This window comes from Ranitomeya imitator, chromosome 4, assembly GCF_032444005.1.
Source record: "Ranitomeya imitator isolate aRanImi1 chromosome 4, aRanImi1.pri, whole genome shotgun sequence".
Taxonomy (NCBI): domain Eukaryota; kingdom Metazoa; phylum Chordata; class Amphibia; order Anura; family Dendrobatidae; genus Ranitomeya; species Ranitomeya imitator.
In genome coordinates, this window is record NC_091285.1 from 489,124,615 (window position 1) to 489,149,602 (window position 24,988).

Sequence of the window (24,988 nt, forward strand, 5' to 3'; positions counted from 1 at the left end):
AACTGCTACTGGGCACCCTCAGAGCCAGAGCACAGTGGCGGGGCACTGTGAGCCCGAGGCCATGGGAGACTATAAGTCGCACAACAGAACCGGAGAGCATAGGACTATATGTAAATTGCCCATATTAAGCCTGTGGTACAGCAGCATTCTGGAGCCTGGAGTCACCATGCAGAGACCCCAGAAAGGAATGGCTCAAGATGACTACCATACAGGTACTGTCCCAGGACAGGAAAGAACGAGGACCTTGTTAGGATACTTCAGGCAACAAGGGACTAATAGTGAGTGCAAAGTGGAAGGCTCCCAAGGGGACTTCTTGTTTCCGGGCTGCCTGGACTTCTTTTGTACCTGTTGACGGTGCCCTGGACTGTGGCCTGCAGTAAACCAGGTAAAGACTGCAACCCTGAGTCCTCTGTTATTTACCGGCAACTCATCATCTCTGCCATATACTTTGGGAGCCCTGGGGACCCCACTTCACCTGTGGAAAGTGTCACCATCCAGCCGCCATGCCATCACCTCAGAGGACCCCTTTAAGTGGCATTGTCCCTACTGACCGAGAACCACAGGTGGGGTCACAAAAATAGAATTTCACAATACCCCTTAAAAGACCATTCCCATTTAATTGAGTCCCAGGGCCATAGACCGGGTTGCAACGACCATGACATCCCCTTTAAGAGTGACTGGACCCGGTACCGAGTACCCACTGCCCTGGTGGGTGACTCATCTTCAAAACAACACATCCGAAATACAACCTCATGTCCTGCGTACCCAATGTTAAAGATAGGTACACAGGAAGCATGCAGAAGTAGGCGGACCTAAACTGAAGAAGAGCAGAAGTGGGCGGAGCTTAACAGGGGAAGTGTGCAGCACTCCGCAAAACCCCCGAAAGCTAATGTGAACTTAGCCTTAGTGATAGAAAACAGAGGGTGGTTATAAATGGTAGATTCTCTAACTGGGTCACTGTGACCAGTGGGATACCGCAAAGGTCGGTCTTGGGACCTATTCTCTTCAATATAGTTATTAATGATCTGGTAGAAAGTTTACACAGAATAATATCAATATTTGCAGATGATACAAAACTATGTAAAGCAGTCAATACAAGAGAAGATAGTATTCCGCTACAGATGGATCTGGACAAGTTGGAAACTTGAGCCGAAAGATGGCAGATGTGGTTTACCAATGATAAATGTAAGATTATACACATGGGAAGAAGGAATCAATATCACCATTACACAGTGAACGGGAAACCACTGGGTAAATATTGCATGGAGAAGGACTTGGGTATTCTAGGTAATGATAAACTTACCTGGAGTGGCCAGTGCCAGGCAACGGCTGCCAAGACAAACAGTATCATGGGGTGCATTAAAAGAGGTCTAGATAGACATAATGACAGCATTTTACTGCCTCTGTACAAATCCCTGGTTACACAACACATGGAGTACTATGTACAGTTTTGGGCACCAGTGCTCAGGAAGATATAATGGAACTAGAGCGAGTACAAAGGAGGGCAATGAAACTATTAAAGGGGATGGGGAACTACAATACCGAGATAGATTAGCAAAATAAGGATTATTTAGCTTAAGTATAGAATTCCCCTGTGTCCTGCAGGGTTTTACTTCCCCAGCCCATCCCCAGGCATCTAGGAGTATTAGGCAGCTCCTGCCACCACTCCTTGCCTTAACATTGGTTCTTAGTGAGTTCTTCTGCTAGTATCCTGTTTATGTGCTTGTTTGTATTGATTCTTCAGTTATTTACCCAGCTTGTAAACTCGCCGTGTCTGACCTCTCTGCTCCTGACCTTGGCTTTTGTGCTCTGATCCTGTGCTGCTTGCCTGACCCCAGAATTTCTGACCACGTCTTTGTATTCATTCTCCTGTATCTTGTACCCATGTTTCTGAACCTCCGGTCAGCTGTTGTTGACCCGGAGACTGCACTGGAGTGGTACCTGGTGACTACCTGCATGCAAACATATACTTACCATCGGAGGCTATAGTGAATACCAACTACTCACTTAGTTACGCCCCTCCAGGGTGAGCATGGCCCGTGGGGCAGTGGGTCTGTACTCACCAGCTTTACAGGGACTTAGTTTAGTAGCACTAATGCTGAAGTAAAAAAGATGCTGCAGTGATGCTTTGACCGAAATGGAATAGCCACAGAAATGTTTGCAGCAAATTTGACTCATGCAAATTCACACTTGGTTACAGTTAGTGGAGCATGCATCTTGTCATAAACTCTTAGCACCTCAAATCATTGATACAAATGTGTAGCCCTTTAAAACATAAGCCAGTCAATTCCATGATGACCCCAAAACACAGCTTCAGCAGTGAGAAATTGAGTTTTGATGTACAGCATACAAGTGTCTGAAACTGCATTAGGATGTAACAATGCACTTTCATCTCTTCAGCCTCACAATGTATTCCTTTCGATGCCACCCTCCGCTGGCTGATTTGCATGTCATAGGCTCTGAAACACAGGCAAGGACCAGCTATTTGACCAGAGGCTGGCACTATGCAAAAAGAATAAAGCATGAGATTGAATGAGAGGAGGTGAATAGTGATGAGCGAATATGCTTGTTACTCGGGTTCCTCCGAGCATGCCCAGGTATCTCCGAGTATTTCAGCATGCTCGAAGATTTCATTTATGTTGACACAACTGCATGATTTGCGGCTGCTAGACAGCTTGAATACATGTGGGGGTTGCGTTACAAACAGGCAATCCCCACACTTATTCAAGCTGTCTAGTAGCCACAAATCATGCAGCTGCGTCGACATAAACTAAATCTCCAAGCACGCCGAAATACTCGGAGACCACCCGAGCATGCTCGGAGAAACCCAAATAACGAGTATACTCGCTCATCACTAGAGGTGAATCATAACATCCTAATGCATTTCCAGATATATGTGTACAGAACTTCAAAGTGTGATTCCTCATTGGTGGTTCAGTACTGTGTATAGTCCTTTAAAAGGTAAGTGAATGCCTTTACGACCCCAATCATATACAGATGGTGAAATACGTGTTGAACTTGTCATTAATTTTCTAAATAAATGTATTTATAAAGGTGCTATGACATGAAATACCAATGGCATTAGTCGCAGAAGAATTTTGAAACTTCTGAAGGTTCAAGTGAGCACCGTTGGGTCCAAATTCCGGAAGTGGAAAGAAAATAATTTCACCATAAACCAGCCACAACCATTTGTTCCCAGCAAGACTTCAGACAGAGAAGTGAAAAGTATTAAGCTGGGTTCACACTTGCGAGTGCAATGCGATAAACGAGCGAGTCTCTCGCAAAAATACCTGGCACTGCCGCCGGCACTCGGGACTGGAGCATTAAGCTGCATAGAAATACATATATCCACACACACTCCGGTCCCAAATGCTGACGGCAGTGCCGGGTATTGAGGCGAGAGACTCGCTCGAGTTTCTCGCATTGCCCTCGCAAGTTTGACCCTGGCCTCATCAGAAGAATTGTCCAAGAGCCAAGGACCACCTGTGGGAGTGATGGAAAGACCAGGAGTGAGCATAAAGAATTGTTACTATAAGTAATGCACTCAACCTCCATGGCCTGTAGGCACGCTCGCTACACAGGACTCTGTTGCTGAACAAAAAGTATGCTCAAGCACGTTTAAAGTTTGCTAAGCAACATTTAGACAAGCCTCTGAAATATAGTCTGGTCAGATGAGACAAAAATTAATTTCTTTGTATGCTATAATACACACCATGCTTTGAAGCCAAAATGTCACTGCATATCCCCCCCAAAACACCACACCAACAGTGAAGTTTGGATTGGGAACATCATGGTATGGGACTGTTTTTCAGCATAACGGCACTGGAAAACACCATGAAGTTGAAGGAAGGGTGAATGGACAAATGTACCAAGACATTCTTGATAAAAATCTGCTGCCATCTACCAGAATGATGATGAAACAATGGTGGACATTTCAGCAAGGCTATGAACCCTAACACACAGTCAAGGAAATTCTTTATTGGTTTCAGAGAAAGAAAAGAATAGCCCAGCCAATCACCTGACCTGAATCCAATAGAAAATTTATGAAAAAATCCAAAGCTCTGAGTTCATAGTATAAGCTCAGGAAACGCTCATTTGAAGAGTGCTTGTGTGGAAGAATGTGACCAAATCACACCTAAGCAATGCATGCGAATAGTTTCTCCATATAGTAGGTATCTTGAAGCTATCATCACCAACAAATGCTTTTGTACGAAGTATTAAATAAATTTCAGTAAGCATGTTCAATACTTTTTCCTTATGTCATTTTCATGTCAATAGCACCTTTAGATATATATTTGTTTAGAAAATTGGTGTCGTGTTTAATACTGCACTCTCTGTATATTTTTTCTTTTTCTTTTTTTGGGGAGAGGGTGTTTTTGATCGTTCCCCTTTATGGCTTGGTAAATAAAATCTGAAAACCTCCTACATGAAAATATAATTTTCCTATAAATGTGCTAGGTATTTTGACTTGAGAGTCTGGGTTAGAAACTTATTCTGTTTTTACAGCATGTTGTTGTGTGGAAAAACAGAATATCTTTAATTAGACCACAGGGGGATTGTTACGTTTGGAAGTCGAGACTAGAGTCAGACTTCAAATAATTTTCAACTATTTAGGTAAGCTTGTGAAACATGGTGGCTGCTTTGCTATACTCTCCTGACATCTTTGACAGAATGGTCAAAAATATCTATAGTTCAAGCCAGGGAGATACCATTTATTTTCAATCTAAATTAACCAAAATTTACTGTTCGGTTCTTATTATCATTATTGAATTCTGTAGCTATGATTTTGGTTTAAGCTTGACAAGAACAGTGTAGGGTTAAAATATAAATATACAGCTCTGGCAAAAATTAAGAGACCACTGCAACATTTTAAGTTTGTCTGATCCTTGTCTTTATAGGTATATATTTAAGTAAAATGTAAATTGTTCATTTATTCTATTAACTACTGACAACATGTCTCTGAAGTTCCAAGCAATACATTTTGTATTTACAGTTTTTTCTCAAAAGTCGGGGGTCGTCTTATACGCCGGGTACGGCTGCAGGGAGCGATCCTGGATGGTTCCCAGGGTCTGAAGGAGAGGAGACTCTCCTTCACGCCCTGGGATCCATATTCATGTAAAAAATAAAGAATAAAAATAAAAAATATGGATATACTCACTGCTCCGCCGGACCCTGGCTCTCAGCGCTGCAAGCGTCTAACTCCGTTCCTAAAAGAATGCAGTGAGTGAAGGACCTTCGATGACATCGCGGTCCCGTGAGCAGTCAGGTGACCGGTCACCTGACCGCGACGTCATCGAAGGTCCTTCACTCACTGCATTCTTAGGAACGGAGCCAGACACTTGCAGCGCTGAGAGCCAGGGTCCGGCGGAGGGGTGAGTATATCCATATTTTTTATTTTTATCCTTTATTTTTTACATGAATATGGATCCCAGGGCCTGAAGGAGAGTCTCCTCTCGTCCAGACCCTGGGAACCACACGCCGTGTAAGATGACCCCCGTCTTATACGGCGGGTATATCCCAAATTCCATATTTTATATGGAAAAGTTGGGGGTCGTCTTATACGCCCAGTCGTCTTATACACCAGAAAATATGGTACTTTCTGAAAATGAGAAATGGTCAAAATAACAAAAAAAAGCATTGCTTGCAGACCTCAAATAATGAAAAAAAAAAAGTTCATAATCATTTAGAAACAACAATACTAATGTTTTAACTCAGGATGAGTTCAGAAATCAATATTTTGTAGAATAACCATGATTGTTAATCACAGCTTTCATGTCTCTTGGCATGCTTTCCAGCAGTCTTTCACACTGCTTTTGGGTGACCTTATTCCACTCCTGATACAAAGATTTAAGCAGTTCTTCTTTGTTTGATGGCTTGTGACTATCCATCTTCCTCTTGATTACATTCCAGAGGTTTTCAATGGGGTTCAGGGTTGGAGACTGGGCTGGCCATGACAGGGATTTGTTGTGGTGGTCCTTCACCACACCTTGATTGACCTAGCTGTGTGGCATGGCGCATTGTTCTGCTGGAAAAAACAGTCCTCAGAGTTGGAGAACATTGACTGAGCAGAAGGAATCAACTGTTTTTCCAGGATAACCTTGTATGTGGCTTTATTCATACTTCCTTTGCAAAGAACAACCTGCCCAATTCCAGCCTTCCTAAAGCATCCCCAGATCATCACCGATCCTCCACCAAATTTCACAATGGGTGCAAGACACTGTGGCTTGTATGCCTCTCCAGGTCTCCGTCTAACCATTAGACGACCAGGTGTTGATCTGGGGATGTTTCAGCAAGGCTGGAATTGGGCAGCTTAATCTTTGCGAAGGATGTATGAATCAAGCGAAAACAAGGTTATCCTGGAAAAACGGTTGATTCCTTCTGCTCAGGCAATGTTCCCCAATTCTGAGGAATGGTTTTCCCAGCAGGACAATGCGCTATGCCACACAGCTAGGTCAATCAAGGTGTGGATGAAGGACCACCTCATCAAATCCCTGTCATGGCCTGCCCAATCTACAGACCTGAACCCCATTGAAAACCTCTGGAATGTAATCAAGAGGAAGATGGATAGTCACAAGCCATCAAGCAAAGAAGAACTGCCTACATTTTTGTACTAGTAGTGGCATAATGTCACCCAAAAGCAGTGTGAAAGACTGGTGAAAAACATGCCAATATCCATGAAAGCTGTGATTAAAAATCATGGTTATTCCACAAATATTGATTTCTGAACTCTTCCGGAGTTAAAACATTAGTATTGCTGTTTCTAAATGATTATGAACTTGCTTTCTTTGCATTATTTGAGGTCTGCAAGCAATGCATTTTTTTGTTATTTTGACCATTTCTCAATTTCAGAAAATAAGTACATAATTTATTGCTTGGAACTTCGGAGGCATGTTGTCAGTAGTTTATAGAATAAAATGACAATTTACGTTTTACTCAAAAATATACCAATAAAGAGAAAAATCAGACAAATTGAAAATTTTGCAGTGGTCTCTTAATTTTTGCCAGAGCTGTATGTGTAGTAGCTTTATACTGCAGTAGGAACTGTCCCAGGTTTACAATATCACACTAACTACTCTTCACTACTAAAACTCAAATGTTTGCAAAAAAAACATAATTTTCCTAAAAAAAAATACTACAAATATTGTAAGTCATTCAATGTTTTAGAACCAGCATGGAAATTACTGGTTCAGTTGTATTTGACCACTTTATCTCTGCATAGAGATAGGTATCCTGCTGGGAGAATGAGTGCTATCTACAGTGGAGACTGTAAATGCTTTCGAGCGGTACATATTGCCCTATAAAAATGTCTCTATTCATTGCAAGCTTTTTGTTATTTATCTTTTTGAACACAGGAGGGCAGTGCTTATGCTCCATAATATATATTTTGACAAGGGCAAGACATGTCTTCTGCTGTGAAAATGACATTTAGACATTTATACTTAAATGTGCCTAGGTTAATCCAGTGTGCATATTCTTGAAATTAATAATGTGCATTAGGGCATATGTTTTCTTCTTTAGAATGCCAGACACAGTTGGTTCAGCAATGTGTCAGAATGTGCAAAATCTGTAGCTAACGTTGAATCCAAGGTTTTGATTTTCAGGATGATGTGAACAGTATTTTCTCTTTTAGTACAAATGAATACTAGTACATATTTTTATTTCCTTTAAAATGTATTGGTACAGGTGCTAACAATGGGTTAAAGTTGAATTGAAATTGTGCAGTTATTGATATTTTTGTGCAATATTTAGATCAAATTTCAATACGGTATTATTTAGAAATATAGTGCTATTTAGAAATAGGACAATCAAACATAGACAGAATAGGTCAAAGAGTTAAAGCAAGAAAAAACTATATTCTCATGTTTGTTACAAATAACTACACTACTTAGTAACACAAAAGGTTAAAGTCTTACCTTTAGGGCTCCTGCAGATTAACATATTATCGGTCCAAAATCTATCCGAACATCAGATTGCACACTGACAAGTGTTAAGGGTACCGTCACACTCAGCGACGCTGCAGCGATATAGACAACGAGCCGATCGCTGCAGCGTCGCTCTTTAGGTCGCTGTAGAGACGTCAAACACAGCAACAGCTGAACGATGCAGGAGCGATCCAGTGACGTAACGGCGACTCACTTATCGTTCTCGCTGGTTGTTAGCTCCATGTAAAAACATTGCTGGCATCGTTGCTTTTGCTGTCAAACACGACGATACACGCCGACCTGACGACCAAATAAAGTTCCGGACTTCTAGCTACGACCAGCGATAGCACAGCGGGATCCAGATCGCTGCTGCGTGTCAAACACAACGAGATCCCAATCCAGGACGCTGCAACGTCACAGATCGCTGTCGTTCTTGTTGTAAAGTTGCTGAGTGTGAAGGTACCTTTAGGCTACATTCACACTTGCGTTTTTTGCTGTCCGTCGTTATGCAGCAAAATGATGTATCGACGGACGTCAAGAAAATAGGGAAAAACGTGTGTGACGCATCCAGTGTAATGACGGATGCGTCGTGGAAAAATTCTGGAAATTAAATGTCCGGGGGGAAAGAGAGAGAGACAGTGTGTGACGGTCAGCGATGAATCCTGCGTCCGTAGGCTTCCATTATAACCGAAGATGGGCAGCGCAGGATGCGTCGCTGACCGCTGACCGATTTTCCGACGTGCATAAAAAACGTTCCTCTGAACGTTTTCTCTCCACGACAGACCGCAATTTTACGACAGATCCAGTGTACGAAGGACTCAACGGAAGGCAATCCGTCACAATCCGTCGCTAATACAAGTCTATGGGAAAATGCAGGATCCTGCAATTTTTTTTGCAGGAGCCTGCATTCTCAAAAAGTGACGGATAGTGATGGATTAAAAAAAAACGCAAGTGTGAAAGTAGACAAAAAAACATTACATTGAAATTTTTCTGTGACGATGGTCCACCAAAACACGACAGATCCATCGCACGACGGACGCGATGTGTGGCCATCCGTCATGATCTGTCGCTAATACAAGTCTATGGGCAAAAAACGCATCCTGTGATCACATTTACAGGATCCGTTTTTTGCCCAAAACGACAGATTGCGATGGATTGCAAAAAACGCAAGTGTGAAAGTAACCTTAGTCTACAGGGCTGGGCTTATGTCTTATTGTTTCCTCGGACAGTGCCTGTTCAAGGGAAAAAATCTCTGCATACTCGAGTGGGGTCCGATATTCCGATCGCACTCGGCCATGCAAGTAAATGAGTGCAGTCTGATTTTCAAGGCCTCACAGAATGGAGAAGGTGGAGACTTTTTTTTTCCATATTCTCCTCATCCAAGAGAATCGGAATATGCTCACACTGATCCAAATCTGATCAGAGTTTGATCAGCATGTGATTAGCATAATTGATCCAATTTGCTTGGATGACAATAAAAGACCCTAAGTCTGCACCTAACCTGAAGATGAATTCACATGTATCAAGTTTTGTTACAAATAAAAAAAATCTGTGACTGAGAAATCAATCCATTCATTTAAATTGAGAAGCAAGTACACGTATTTCTCAAAGCCACAGAGATGTACAGTGGGTATGGAAAGTATTCAGACCCCTTTAAATTTTTCACTCTTTGTTTCATTGCAGCCATTTGGTAAATTCAAAAAAGTTCTTTTTGTCTCAATGTACACTCTGCACACCATCTTGACTGAAAAAAACCTAAATGTAGATATTTTTGCAAATTTAATAAAAAAAGAAAAACTGAAATATCACATAGTCATAAGTATTCAGATCCTTTGCTCAGACACTCATATTTAAGTCACATGCTGTCCATTTCCTTGTGATCCTCCTTGAGATGTTTCTACTCCTTCATTGGAATCCAGCTATGTTTAATTATACTGATAGGACTTGATTTGGAAAGACACACACCTGTCTTTATAAAACCTAACAGCGCACAGTGCATGTCAGACCAAATGAGAATCATGAGGTCACAGGAACTGGCCAAGGAGCTCAGAGACAGAATCGTGGCAAGGCACAGATCTGACAAAGGTTACAACAGAATTTCTGCAGTACTCAAGGTTCCTAAGAGAACAGTGGCCTCCATAATCCTTAAATAGAAGAAGTTTGGGACCACCAGAAGTCTTCCTAGCAAAACCAAAAAAAAATCCAGCTTCCAAAAACTTTTTATTCTTAAAGGGAACCTGTCACCCCGTTTTTTGAGATTGAGCTATAAATACTGTTAAATAGGGCCTGCGCTGTGTGTTCCTATAGTGTATGTAGTGTACCCCGATTCCCTATGTATGCTGAGAAATAACTTACCAAAGTCGCCGTTTTCGCCTGTCAATCAGGCTGGTCAGGTCGGGAGGGCGTGGTGACATCGGTGGTTCTTCCTCAGCTTTACGTTGGTGGCGTAGTGGCGTAGTCGTGAGCAAGCAGCGCGCGATCTGCGCTGTAATCCCTTGCATCGGTGGGGGCGGCCATCTTCCTGGGGCCGCGCGTGCGCAGATCGAGTGCTCTGCTGCACGGGGCTTCAGGAAAATGGCCGCGGGATGCCGCGCGTGCGCATTAGAGATCGCGGCGGCCATTTTCCCAAAGCCGAGTTTGCATCTCGGCTTTGGGAAAATGGCCGCCGCGATCTCTAATGCGCACGCGCGGCATCCCGCGGCCATTTTCCTGAAGCCCCGTGCAGCAGAGCACTCGATCTGCGCACGCGCGGCCCCAGGAAGATGGCCGCCCCCACCGATGCAAGGGATTACAGCGCAGATCGCGCGCTGCTTGTTCACCACTACGCCACTACGCCACCAACGTAAAGCTGAGGAAGAACCACCGATGTCACCACGCCCTCCCGACCTGACCAGCCTGATTGACAGGCGAAAACGGCGACTTTGGTAAGTTATTTCTCAGCATACATGGGGAATCGGGGTACACTACATACACTATAGGAACACACAGCGCAGGCCCTATTTAACAGTATTTATAGCTCAATCTCAAAAAACGGGGGTGACAGGTTCCCTTTAATAAATTTGTAAGTTTTTGGAAGCTGGATTTTTTTTTTGCTGGATTACTTTGCTCACGTGATGACTACACGATATCTGTGCTTCCCCACAACTCATGCCGACAGGTGAGCTGGTATATTTTTTCTTTTTTCTGCTAGAAGTCTTCCTAAACCTGGTGTGACAACTCCCGGGTATTACTGCTGCAGGGAGCGCTGCGCGCCGCAGCAAGAGAGCTGAGAGCAGAGCGGCGGGGAGCGCACAGGCCTGATGGAAGTCTTTCCTCAATGCAAGACATGTGAAAGCCCACATAGACTGAAACTGCCCTAACTAAAGTCACCAATGACATACTAACCACCAATAACAAGCAACGCTACTCTGTTTTCCTTCTCCTGGACTTGTCCTCTGCCTTTGACACTGGGCCATTCCCTCTTGTAACAGATTCTCTCATCTCTTGGCATCACACATTTGGCCCTATCCTGGATCTCATTATATCTAACAGACCGGACATTCAGTGTCTCCCTCTCCCACACCACCTCCACTTCTTGCCCCCTGTCTGTCGGTGTTCCCCAAGGCTCAGTTCTAGGGTCCCTGCTCTTCTCCATCTACACCTTTGGCCTGGGACAGCTCATAGATTTACATGGTTTGCAGTATCATCTCTACGCCGATGACACACAGATCTACCTATCTGGTCCTCACATCACCTCCTTACTGACCAAAATCCCACAATGTCTATCCGCTATTTCATCTTTCTTTTCTGCTCGCTTTCTAAAACTCAACATGGACAAAACAGAATTCATCATCTTTCCTACCTCTCACGCTACCCCCCACCAGACCTATCCATCAATGTCAATGGCTGCTCACTTTCCCCAGTTCCGCATGCTCGGTGCCTCGGGATAATCCTTGGCTCTGCCCTCTCTTTCAAGCCACATATCCAAGCCCTTGCAAACTCCTGCCGACTCATCTCAAAAATATTTTCTGGATCCGTACATTCCTTGACCAAGAAACTGCAAAAACACTTGTGCATGCCCTCATTGTCTCCTGCCTCGACTATTACAACATCCTACTCTCTGGCCTCCCCTTTAGCACTCTTTCACCACTCCAATCTATACTAAGCTCTGCTGCCCGACTAATCCACCTGTCTCCCCTTTATTCCCCAGCCTCCCTTCTCTGCCAAGCCCTTCACTGCCTTCCTATTGTCCAGAGGCTCCAGTTCAAAACCCTTACTATGACATGCAAAGCCATCCACAGCCTTTCTCCTCTATACATCTGTGATATGGTCTCCCTGTACTTACCTACACGCATCCTTTGATCCTGTCAAGATCTCCTTCTCTACTCTCCTCTTATCTCTTCTTCCCACAGCCGCATACAAGACTTCTCCCGTGCTTCCCCCATTCTCCAGAACTCTCTACCCCAACACATCAGACTTTCGCCTACATGGAAACCTTCAAAAAGAACCTGAAGACCCACCTCTTCCAAAAAGCCTACAACCTGCAGTGATCCTCAGTCTACTGAACCACCAAAAAACCAGCTCTACCCTCTCCTAGTGTATCCTCACCCATCCTCTGTATACTGTGAGCCCTCGCGGGCAGGGTCCTCTCTCCTTTTGTACTTGTGTGTGCCTTGTATTGCTCATGTTTATTGTACTTGTCTATGTATGCCCTTTTTTCACATGTAAAGCGCCATGGAATAAATGGTGCTATAAAAATGAATAATAATAATAATAGAGTTTGCTAAAAAACACATGAAGCACTCCCAGAGAAATAAGATTGTCTAGTCTGATGAGACGCAGATAGACCTTTTTGGTGATAATTCTAAGTGGTAAAAGTGGAGAAAACCAGGTACTCCTCTTCACATGTCCAATACAATCCCAACAGTGAAACGTTGTGGCAGCATCATGCAATGGGGGTGTTTTTTAGCTGCAGGGACAGGATGACTGGTTGTCATTGAAGGAAACATGAATGCAGCCAAATACAGAGATATCCTGGATGAAAACCTCTTCCAGCGAGCTCTGGACTTCATTTTAATTAGTCCCTTTTTGCTTTGCTATGCTTTATAAACTGTCAGTGCTGCACTGAGCCACAAACTTGATACACAATGTTCTGAGCATGGTGAAACTAGTTTGCTAGCTCTTGTGACAACATCGAGTCATCAATGGCAATGATCGGCCCCTTGCAATGACGTAACAAGGGTGCCGATTGGAGGGCAGAGAAGGCTCACTCCCTCTGCCTATCTTCTAAAAGCTGCGATCAATATCACATAGAGTTAAGCTGCCAGGAGCAGTGCGGCCAACGCTCCTGGCAGTAAGTGCCGCACGTCAGCTATGATATTAGACAAAACAGAATTCATTGTCTTTCCCCCATCTCACGCGAGGGTATTGTAGTTCTCCCATCCCCTTTATTAATTTTGTTGCCCTCCTTTGTACTCTCTCTAGTTCCATTATATCCTTCCTGAGCACCGGTGCCCAAAACTGGACACAGTACTCCATGTGCGGTCTAACTAGGGATTTGTACAGAGGCAGTATAATGCTCTCATCATGTGTATCCAGACCTCTTTTAATGCACCCCATGATCCTGTTTGCCTTGGCAGCTGCTGCTTGGCATTGGCTGCTCCAGGTAAGTTTATCATTAACTAGGATCCCCAAGTCCTTCTCCCTGTCAGATTTACCCAGTGGTTTCCCGTTCAGTGTGTAATGGTGATATTGATTCCTTCTTCCCATGTGTATAACCTTACATTTATCATTGTTAAACCTCATCTGCCACCTTTCAGCCCAAGTTTCCAACTTATCCAGATCAAACTGTAGCAGAATACTATCTTATATTAACTGCTTTACATAGTTTTGTATCATCTGCAAATATCGATATTTTACTGTGTAAACCTTCTACCAGATCATTAATGAATATGTTGAAGAGAATAGGTCCCAATACCGACCCCTGCGGTACCCCACTGGTCACAGCGACTCAGTTAGAGACTATACCATTTATAACCACCCTCTGCTTTCTATCACTAAGCCAGTTACTAACCCATTTACACACATTTTCCCCCAGACCAAGCATTCTCATTTTGTGTACCAACCTCTTGTGCGGCACAGTATCAAACGCTTTGGAAAAATCGAGATATACCATGTCCAATGACTCACTATGGTCCAGCCTATAGCTTACCTCTTCATAAAAACTGATTAGATTGGTTTGACAGGAGCGATTTCTCATAAACCCATGCTGATATGGAGTTAAACAGTTATTCTCATTGAGATAATCCAGAATAACATCCCTCAGAAACCCTTCAAATATTTTACCAACAATAGAGGTTAGACTTACTGGCCTATAATTTCCAGGTTCACTTTTAGAGCCCTTTTTGAATATTGGCACCACATTTGCTATGCGCCAGTCCTGCGGAACAGACCCCATCGCTATAGAGTCCCTAAAAATAAGAAATAATGGTTTATCTATTACATTACTTAGTTCTCTTAGTACTCGTGGGTGTATGCCATCCGGACCCGGAGATTTATCTATTTTAATCTTATTTAGCCGGTTTCGCACCTCTTCTTGGGTTAGATTGGTGACCCTATATTAAGGTGCCAATATTCAAATAACACTGACAGACTTTTTTTTGTTTTCAAAAATTTAAAAAAGATCCAAAAATGATCTGATAGTTATTTCTGATCAGGCAGACTGTTCTTTGCAGAACACTGACTCAAGCAGAAGGTGTTGTGTTTTCCGAGGTCACATCATTCTGCTGTGACTGAGACCAGTAATTGCCATATACAGTTAGGTCCATATATATTTGGACAGAGACAACATTTTTCTAATTTTGGTTATAGACATTACCACAATAAATTTTAAACAAAACATTGCAGATGCAGTTAAAGATCAGACTTTCAGCTTTTATTTGAGGGCATCCACATTAAAAATGGATGAAGGGTTTAGGAGTTTCAGCTCCTTAACATGTGCCACCCTGTTTTTAAAGGGACCAAAAGTAATTGGACAGATTCAATAATTGTAACTAAAATGTTCATTTCTAGTACTTGGTTAAAAACCCTTTGTTGGCAATGACTGCCTGAAGTCTTGAACTCATGGACATCATCAGACGCTGTGTTTCCTCCTTTTTGATGCTCTGCCAGTCCTTCACTGCTGTGGCTTTCAGTTGCTGTTTGTTTGTGGGCCTTTCTGTCTGAAGATTAGTCTTTAACAAGTTAAATGCATGCTCAATTGGGTTGAGATCAGGTGACTGACTTGGCCATTCAAGAATATTCCACTTTCTTGCTTTAATAAACTCCTGGGTTGCTTTGGCTTTATGTTTTGGGTCATTGTCCATCTGTAGTATGAAACGACGACCAATCAGTTTGGCTGCATTTTGCTGGATCTGAGCACACAGTATGGCTCTGAATACCTCAGAATTCATTCGGCTGCTTCTGTCCTGTGTCACATCATCAATAAACACTAGTGACCCAGTGCCACTGGCAGCCATGCATGCCCAAGCCGTCACACTGCCTCCGCTGTGTTTTACAGATGATGTGGTATGCTTTGGACCATGAGCTGTACCACGTCTTTGCCTTACTTTCCATCATTCTGGTAGAGGTTGATCTTGGTTTCATCTATCCAAAGAATGTTCTTCCAGAACTGTGCTGGCTTTTTTAGATGTTTTTTAGCAAAGTCCAGTCTAGCCTTTTTATTCTTGATGCTTATGAGTGGCTTGCACCGTGCAGTGAACCCTCTGTATTTACTTTCATGCAGTCTTCTCTTTATGGTAGATTTGGATATTGATACGCCTACCTCCTGGAGAGTGTTGTTCACTTGGTTGGCTGTTGTGAAGGGGTTTCTCTTCACCATGGAGATTATTCTGCGATCATCCACCACTGTTGTCTTCCGTGGGCGCCCAGGTCTTTTTGCATTGATGAGTTCACCAGTGCTCTCTTTCCTTCTCAGGATGTACCAAACTGTAGATTTTGCCACTCCTAATATTGTCGCAAATTCTCGGATGGGTTTTTTCTGTTTTTCCGCAGCTTAAGGATGGCTTCTTTCACCTGCATGGAGAGCTCCTTTGACCGCATGTTTACTTCACAGCAAAACCTTCCAAATGCAAGCACCATTCCTGAAATCAATTCCAGGCCTTTTATCTGCTTAATTGAGAACTACATAACGAAGGGATTGCACACACCTGTCCATGAAATAGCCTTGGAGTCAATTGTCCAATTACTTTTGGTCCCTTTAAAAACAGGGTGGCACATGTTAAGGAGCTGAAACTCCCAAACCCTTCGTCTAGTTTTAATGTGGATACCCTCAAATGAAAGCTGAAAGTCTGAACTTCAACTGCATCTGAATTGTTTTGTTTAAAATTCATTGTGGTAATGTTTATAACCAAAATTACAAAAATGTTGTCTATGTCCAAATATATATGGACCTAACTGTATATTCCATAATGCCCTCTGCTTTAGCCCCACTATTACACTTAATGGAACCAAAGGAGGCCAATTGGTACTTGAATTTGTGATTACTATTGCCCTGACGGCTGCAGCTAGTGGTGGTGGTGACGCTTCTGTTGTTGCTAGTGGTTCCCACATTCTTAGCTGTGGTATGATTTTTTTTTTTCTTTTACACTGTTCCATCCTTTGTCAATGTCACTTTTTCTTTTATCATACAGTTTGTACAGCACTTAATGAACTTTTGACAATGTTTTCAACTCCAATTATTCAACAAAGCATTGTAAGAAACTCATTAATGGTTACCGGAAGCGGTTGGTCGCAGTTATTTTGGCTAAAGGTTGTGCAATCAAGTATTAGGCTGAGGGTGCTAATACTTTTGTCTGGCCCATTTTTGGAGTTTTGTGTGAAATGATGAATGTTTTGCTTTTTGATTGATTATCTTTTTTATTTTTTCATTTAAGAGAAATTAAATGATGATAATAATACAAAATAATTTGTGTTTGCAATCATTTTCAGGAAGAAACTGAGTATTATCTGACAGAATTGCAGGGGTGTCAATACTTTTGGCCACAACTGTATGTATAGTGAAATGCCAACATTTTTTAACAAAAAAAATTCAAACTTTTCCCCCAAATTTACCTGTTTAGAAATCACATTAAAAAAAGACAGCAGATATAACATGGTGCTTTATTAGTTTGTGGTGACTGACTATCTATAAAATTTAACATTTGGCTAGCAAAATAATTGGGCAGAAAAAATAAAACTTTTGTTTGAGTCAGCAAGCATGTGATGACAAACCCAGTTAAATGTCTGCATTTTGGGGAATTGTATTTTGTGTATATACAAATTATATATATAATTATTCCTTCCTTTACAAAAGTGCTGCATAAGAAGTGCACTCAGGACAGCCACTTGTGACAAGCATGCACAACATCTCTAACACTGTTACAAGATATTTTTTATGTAAAAATATTGTGCTGCTGGTTTCTAGTGCATTTTTGAATGTAGAAAAATTTGTGTAATTGCAATTTCAATAGGACAGATGTCAGCTCCAACATGATACAGATTAAAAACACTCTTTCACTGCTGCTGGCACTTCTCCTATCTCTTTCGCCCTATCAATTCCATGACTGTATTATTCACACTGAGGTGTATCTAGGTTTTCTAGCACAGGGGCAAGAATTCAGTTTGGCACCCCCGCCCCCCAGCACACATGCGATTTGCACACTTAGTCATGTACCAACGAGCTCCTTTCCTAATGCTCTCAATGATCAGTGAAAAACTGGGAGAACGAGGAAGAGAAGCTCATTGTCACAGGATCATAAGTATGAAAGTCGCATATGAGTGAAGTGTCCGTGTGACGACTACTGGAACCTGCAGAGCTGAATCCTGGCATCGCAGCTTCTGAATTCTCACAACTAATGCACTGCACACTTTTAGGATTCTCCTTTGCTGATGGACAGTCATGTCAGCACAAGCATGTGATTTGTATAATTCTGACCACATTCCAACTAGACATGGCCGGCCTCACTCAGTTCATTTTCATTGAGTGAGGCCACACATGTCTAGTCAGCACAAAACCGCATGTTTTGTAAATATGTAAATCTAAAGCAAAAGAGAATCCTAACAGCGTGCTGTGCGTACTGTGAGAATTTACAAGTCTGCAGTCACATAGAATGACTGCAGACTCATCACAAGCCTGGACAACCCCTTTAATGCTCCTAACATAAATAAAAAGATGAGAATTAGTCAGTATCACAAATAACATTTTCATCCAGGTATCTTCATAGATGATGTCGTATCTGGAGTCGTTCTGTTTCTTTTCTTCATCTTGTCCAGACTCCATGATGAGTTTTCTCATCCACAGCTCGTCTCTGCAAACTTCCATCTTCTCCACTCTTTTTCAGAAAATGTCCACATGATGCCCTTAAAGAAAGAAGTGTCATTATAATGCTCTTGAATAGAAAATTGCCCCTCACTAAAATTTGACTCCCACATTGTCCCTCTTATGGCACATGCTCTTTACACTAATCTTTCCATTTCATACTGGCCCCCTCTACACACTGTCCTTTCACTGTCCTTTCACACTGTGTCCTCCTTATAGGGCCCAGTCTCTATACTGTACTCTGTCATCACACTCCCACTCCTTAGTATACTATCCCCTCCTGGCTGTAGTCTTACACTGTCTCCCCATGCTATACCCCCACTACTCAGTTTCTATTATGTGCCCACTCACATTTCTCCCCCCATTCTGTCTCCTAACGCTATTCCCCTCCCTCCTTATAATGTCTCCTCTCACATCCCCCTGTTCACCATACTGTCTCCTCATATATTTACTCCCTCACTTTCTATACTGCCTGCTCACACATACCCCTCACACATACCCCCACTGTGTCTGCACACTTCCTATCACCCTCACTCCCCGTACTCTGTCCACATACATTTTTCACATCACTACTCATACTGTGTCTGCATACATTCTCCCGTTCGCTCCCCATACTGTATGCACCCATCCCCACTCACCATACTGTGTCTCTGCACCCATCACCCCATACTATTTCATCATACATGCCCCCCATTCTCCTGTACTGTTTCCTCATACATGCCCTGCATCTCCCCCTTTGCTCCTCATTTTGTATCCTCAAATTTCCCCACACACATTAAATCCCCAATCCCCACTCCAAATCTCCCCACATACATTAAATCCCCTTATCCCCACTCCAAATCTCCCCACACACATTAAATCCCCCCATTTCCCACACAGCCCATCATCATTCCCCCATTCCCCACACAGCCCCTCATCATTCCCCATTCCCCACACAGCCCGGCATCATCCCCCATTCCCCACACAGCCTGTCATCATCCCCCCATTCTCCACACAGCCCCTCATCATCCCCCATTTCCCACAAATCCCCTCATTATCCCCCATTCTCCACACAGCCTCTCATTATCCCCCCATTCCCCACAAAGCCCCTCATCATCCTCCCTTCTCCACACAAATTTCCCACACAGCCCCTCATCACTCCCACATCTCCCCTTCTCCAGACAACCGCTCATCACCCCCCAAATCCCCATACAGCCTCTCATCATCCCCAACTCCCCACACAGCCCCACATCATCCCCATCATCCCTTCCCCACACAACCCATCACCCAACTCCCCACACAGCCCCTCATCACCCCCAATTCCCCACACAGACCCTCATCATCATCCTATTCCCCAAAGGCCCTCATCATCTCCCATTCCCCACACAGCATCTCATCATCCCCCTATTTCCCACATAGCACCTCATCATAATCTTCCCTATGCAGCCCCACTCAAGTAACATCAACTCCTTTCCAAAATCCATCCTCAGAGTGCTCACACTGAGTCCTGGGTCCTCATACCCATTTGTACAAGGGTCCATGGTGCAGCCCTTCAGTCTTTTCCTCAAAAAGCTCCATGGTGTAGCCCCTCAGTCCTCTCCTCACACAGCTCCATGATGCAGCCCCTCATTTCCCTGTCTCTTCTCCAGCAGCCTCAGCAAAAGGCAGCTCCCTGCTATCAGGTCTTCACTGGACTGAAGGAGGCCCCGCCCCTTCCGGTGACATCATTGCCTCAAAAAATCAACCGTTCCAGTCCTTACCATCATAGCTTTAATTGTACTCATGTCTGTAAGATGCGAGTACAATTGAACACTGGGAGCTGGCGTGCTGCAGCTTCTTTGTGCCGGCTGTCAAACTGACAGCCGACTCAGAGAACAGCGGACTCCCAGTCCGGGGCGTGTCAGAATGCAGCGGCCATGGAAGACACTGCTGACTGCTGCATTAGTTGGCCTGACTGCTCCCCCCTGCTGGCTGCACCTGGGGCACATGCCCGGGCTGCCCCCCTAGATACACCTATGTATTCACATATTGCTACAATTAACTTGTTCACTGCTGCAGTGGTAAAGCATATTACATGTCTGGAGTATTGTGCAATGTTTTAAGACTTTCACTTCCTATCTTTGTTGTTGAGCTGTGAGTTTTGATGTCCTCTCACTATCTTAAATCACCCTAAAATGGTTACTGCATTTCCTGCTAAAGCTTTTTATACAGACTGTGGTATTCCTTCTTGTCTGGTATACTATGCAATGTGATACCTGTAAGAAATACTGGAGCAACCTGTGTATAGGCAAGCCTTCTGTGGCTAATGCATTCTTCTGAAATATTTAAAAAGGTTTTGGGTATATTTTATGCGATTTTATGAAACTTGACTTGAATTAGATTTGCATTGAATCAATATTCTCATCTCTAATAGGCATTGGTATGAATCATTGGTTTTATTTTTTTACAGGCACTTTAGAACGCCATGAAACAGGTGAGATGGCAAAAGCAATCCTTTCTGCTTGTGATGATCTTGCCATTGATATGAATGACTCCACAGTAACCTCTTCTCACGAGACTCGGCGTCACAATAGAACCACCTTCAAATCATCAAGCTCTAACAAACTTGGAGCCCTGACCCATAATCTAATGCATCATGAGAAATCTTCAAACAAAGTAAGAAAATTGTAAATTGTGTGCTATTAATGAAATTATAAGCCCAGAAGGAATTCCGGTTAAATGGAAATTCCAAACTTTGGAAAAAAAAATCCAAGACAAGCTTACATCTTTTTTTGCTTTTGCACAATGGTTTCATACAGTCTTTGTTTACTTGGACATATCGGTAACCATAGCAACTAATCTTGACCGCATTTGTGATGTCATTATGGACAGTATGTTTTAAATTCGACATGTCACTATCAAGGCCGAATGAACAAAAAATAACGGGAGGGGGAACATAGAACCAATGAGGTAGAAATAACTAAGTAATTGAAAAGTAAATACACAGAGATTATAATGAAGCTATTAAGGGTAACTAGTAACTCAAGCACGAGCTTGATGGTCAAGAATGGCTACTATTTATACAAATATACCATATTATATATATATATATATATATATATATATAATATGGTATATTTGTATAAATAGTAGCCATTCTTGACCGCATCCAAGACTTCTCCCGTGCTTCCCCCATACTCTGGAACTCTCTACCCCAACACATCAGACTCGCGCCTACCATAGAAACCTTCAAAAAGAACCTGAAGACTCATCTCTTCCGACAAGCCTACAGCCTGCAGTGATCCTCAACCTACTGAACAGCCGCACAGCCAGCTCTTCCCTCTCCTAGTGTATCCTCACCCACCCCCTGCAGACTGTGAGCCCTCGTGGGCAGGGTCCTCCCTCCTTATGTACTCGTGTGCCTTGTTATCTGCTCATGTTTAATGTATTTGTCTATATTTGCCCCGTATTCACATGTATATAATAATAATAATAATAATATATATATATATACACACACTGCTCCAAAAAATAAAGGGAACACTAAAATCCCACATCCTAGATATCACTGTATGAAATATTCCATTTGTAAATCTTTATTTATTACATATTGGAATGTGTTGAGACCAATAAAACCTAAAAATTATCAACGCAAATCATAACCAATATCCCACGGAGGTCTGGAATTGGAACGATGCTCAAAATCAAAGTGGAAAATCAAGTTACAGGCTGATCCAACTTCAGTGGAAATGCCTCAAGACAAGGAAATGATGCTCAGTAGTGTGTCTGACCTCCATGTGCCTATATGACCTCCCTAAAATGCCTGGGCATGCTCCTGATGAGGCGGTGGATGGTCTCCTGAGGGATATCCTCCAAGACCTAGACTAAAGCATCCGCCAACTCTTGGACAGTCTGTGGTGCAACGTGATGTTGGTGGATGGTGCGAGACATAATGTCCCAGATGTGTTCAATTGTATTCAGGTCTGTGGAATGGGCAGGCCAGTCCATAGCTTCAATGCCTTCATCTTGCAGGAACTGCTGACACACTCCAGCCACATGAGGTCTGGCATTGTCCTGCATTAGGAGGAACCTAAGGCCAGCCGCACCAGTGTATGGTCTCACAAGGGGTCTGAGGATCTCATCTCGGTACCTAATGGCAGTCAGGCTACTTCTGGTGAGCACATGGAGGCCTGTGCAGCCCTCCAAAGAAATGCCACCCCACACCATTACTGATGCACTGCCAAACTGGTCATGCTGAAGGATGTCGCAAACAGCAGATCGCTCTCCATGACATGACCAGACTCTGTCACGTCTGTCACATGTGCTCAGTGTGAACCTGCTTTCATCTGTGAAGAGCACAGGGCGCCAGTGGCGAATTTGCCAATCCTGGTTTTCTGTGGCAAATGCCAAGTGTCCTGCATGGTGTTGGGTTGTGAGACACCCCCACCTGTGGACGCCGGGCACTCAGACCATCCTCATGGAGTCGGTTTCTGCTGGAGGTCATTTTGCAGTGCTCTGGCATTGCTCCTCCTTGCACAAAGCCTGAGGTAGTGGTCCTGCTGCTGGGTTGTTGCCCTCCTATGGCCCCCTACTCTTCTTGCCACAGCTCGTATTGATGTGCCATCCTGGATGAGCTGCACTACTTGAGCCACTTGTGTGGGTTGCAGAGTCCGTCTTATGCTACCATGAGTGTGAAAGCACAAGCACCCTTCAAAAGTGATCAAAACTTCAGCCAGAAAGCATTGGTACTGAGATGTGGTCTGTGTTCCCCACCTGCAGAAACACTCTTTCATTGAGCATGCCTTGATAATTGCCAATAATTTCCACCTGTTGTCTGTTCCATTTGGACAACAGCATGTGAAATTGATTGTCAAACAGAGAAATTCCCCAAAGGAAAAGGCAGCCCCCCACATATAATGACTGTGAGTAAGATGAAAATTACAAACTCAGAGATGAAATAGATTTAGCAAAGAGAGGCCCGACTTACTGAACAGACAGAGGATAGGAAAGGTAACTTTGCGGTCAGCACAAAAACCTACAAAAAGACCACGCAGAGGGCGCAAAAAGACCCTCCGCACCGACTCACGGTGCGGAGGCGCCCCTCTGCGTCCCAGAGCTTCCAGCAAGCAAGACAAAAATCAAAATAGCAAGCTGGACAGAAAAATAGCAAACAAGAGAAAAACAAGCAGGAACTTAGCTTCTGCTGGGAAGACAGGTCACAAGAACGATCCAGGAGCACACTAGACCAATACTGGAACATTGACAGGTGGCCAGGAGCAATGATCTAAGTGGAGTTAAATAGAGCAGCCAGCTAACGAATTAACCTCGTCACCTGTGGAAGGAAACTCAGAAGCCGCAGCCCCACTCACAACCACCAGAGGAAGCCCATGGACAGAACCAGCCGAAGTACCATTCATGACCACAGGAGGGAGCTTGACAACAGAATTCACAACAGTACCCCCCCCTTGAGGAGGGGTCACCGAACCCTCACCAGAGCCCCCAGGCCGACCAGGACGAGCCAAATGAAAGGCACGAACCAGATCGGCAGCATGAACATCAGAGGCAAAGACCCAGGAATTATCTTTCTGACCATAACCCTTCCACTTGACCAGGTACTGGAGTTTCCGTCTCGAAATACGAGAATCCAAAATCTTCTCCACCACATACTCCAACTTCCCCTCAACCAACACCGGGGCAGGAGGATCAACGGATGGAACCACAGGCGCCACGTATCTCCGCAGCAACGACCTATGGAATACATTATGGATGGCAAAAGAAGCTGGAAGGGTCAAACGAAATGACACAGGATTGAGAACCTCAGAAATCTTATACGGACCAATGAAACGAGGCTTAAACTTAGGAGAGCAAACCTTCATAGGAACATAACGAGACGTTAACCAAACCAAATCCCCAACACGAAGTTGGGGACCCACACAGCGCCGGCGGTTAGCAAAACGTTGAGCCTTCTCCTGGGACAATGTCAAATTGTCCACCACATGAGTCCAAATCTGCTGCAACCTATCCACCACAGTATCTACACCAGGACAGTCCGAAGACTCAACCTGCCCTGAAGAGAAACGAGGATGGAAACCAGAATTGCAGAAAAACGGCGAAACCAAAGTAGCCGAGCTGGCCCGATTATTAAGGGCGAACTCAGCCAAAGGCAAAAAGGACACCCAATCATCCTGATCAGGAGAAACAAAGCATCTCAGATATGTTTCCAAAGTCTGATTAGTTCGTTCGGTTTGGCCATTTGTCTGAGGATGGAAAGCCGAGGAAAAAGACAAATCAATGCCCATCCTAGCACAAAAGGATCGCCAAAACCTCGAAACAAACTAGGAACCTCTGTCCGAAACGATGTTCTCCGGAATGCCATGTAAACGAACCACATGCTGGAAAAACAATGGCACCAAATCAGAGGAGGAAGGCAATTTAGACAAGGGTACCAAATGGACCATCTTAGAGAAGCGATCACAAACCACCCAAATGACCGACATCTTTTGAGAGACAGGGAGATCCAAAATAAAATCCATAGAAATATGCATCCAGGGCCTTTTCGGGACCGGCAAGGGCAAAAGCAACCCACTGGCACGAGAACAGCAGGGCTTAGCCCGAACACAAGTCCCACAGGACTGCACAAAAGAACGCACATCCCGTGACAAAGACGGCCACCAAAAGGATCTAGCCACCAAATCTCTGGTACCAAAGATTCCAGGATGACCAGCCAACACCGAACAATGAACCTCAGAGATGACTCTACTAGTCCATTTAT

At 43.6% G+C, this 24,988-nt stretch overlaps 1 protein-coding gene across 2 annotated transcripts in view; it reads left to right on the plus strand.

Annotated features, from left to right (window-relative positions):
• Positions 1–24,988, plus strand: part of WDR72 (WD repeat domain 72) — a 565,895-nt gene that overhangs the window by 270,643 nt on the left and 270,264 nt on the right. For both annotated transcript variants that reach the window (XM_069765969.1, XM_069765968.1), the window contains one exon: positions 20,687–20,892. In XM_069765969.1, coding sequence (XP_069622070.1) covers positions 20,687–20,892 — 206 coding nt within the window. The remainder of the gene's footprint in view (positions 1–20,686; positions 20,893–24,988) is intronic.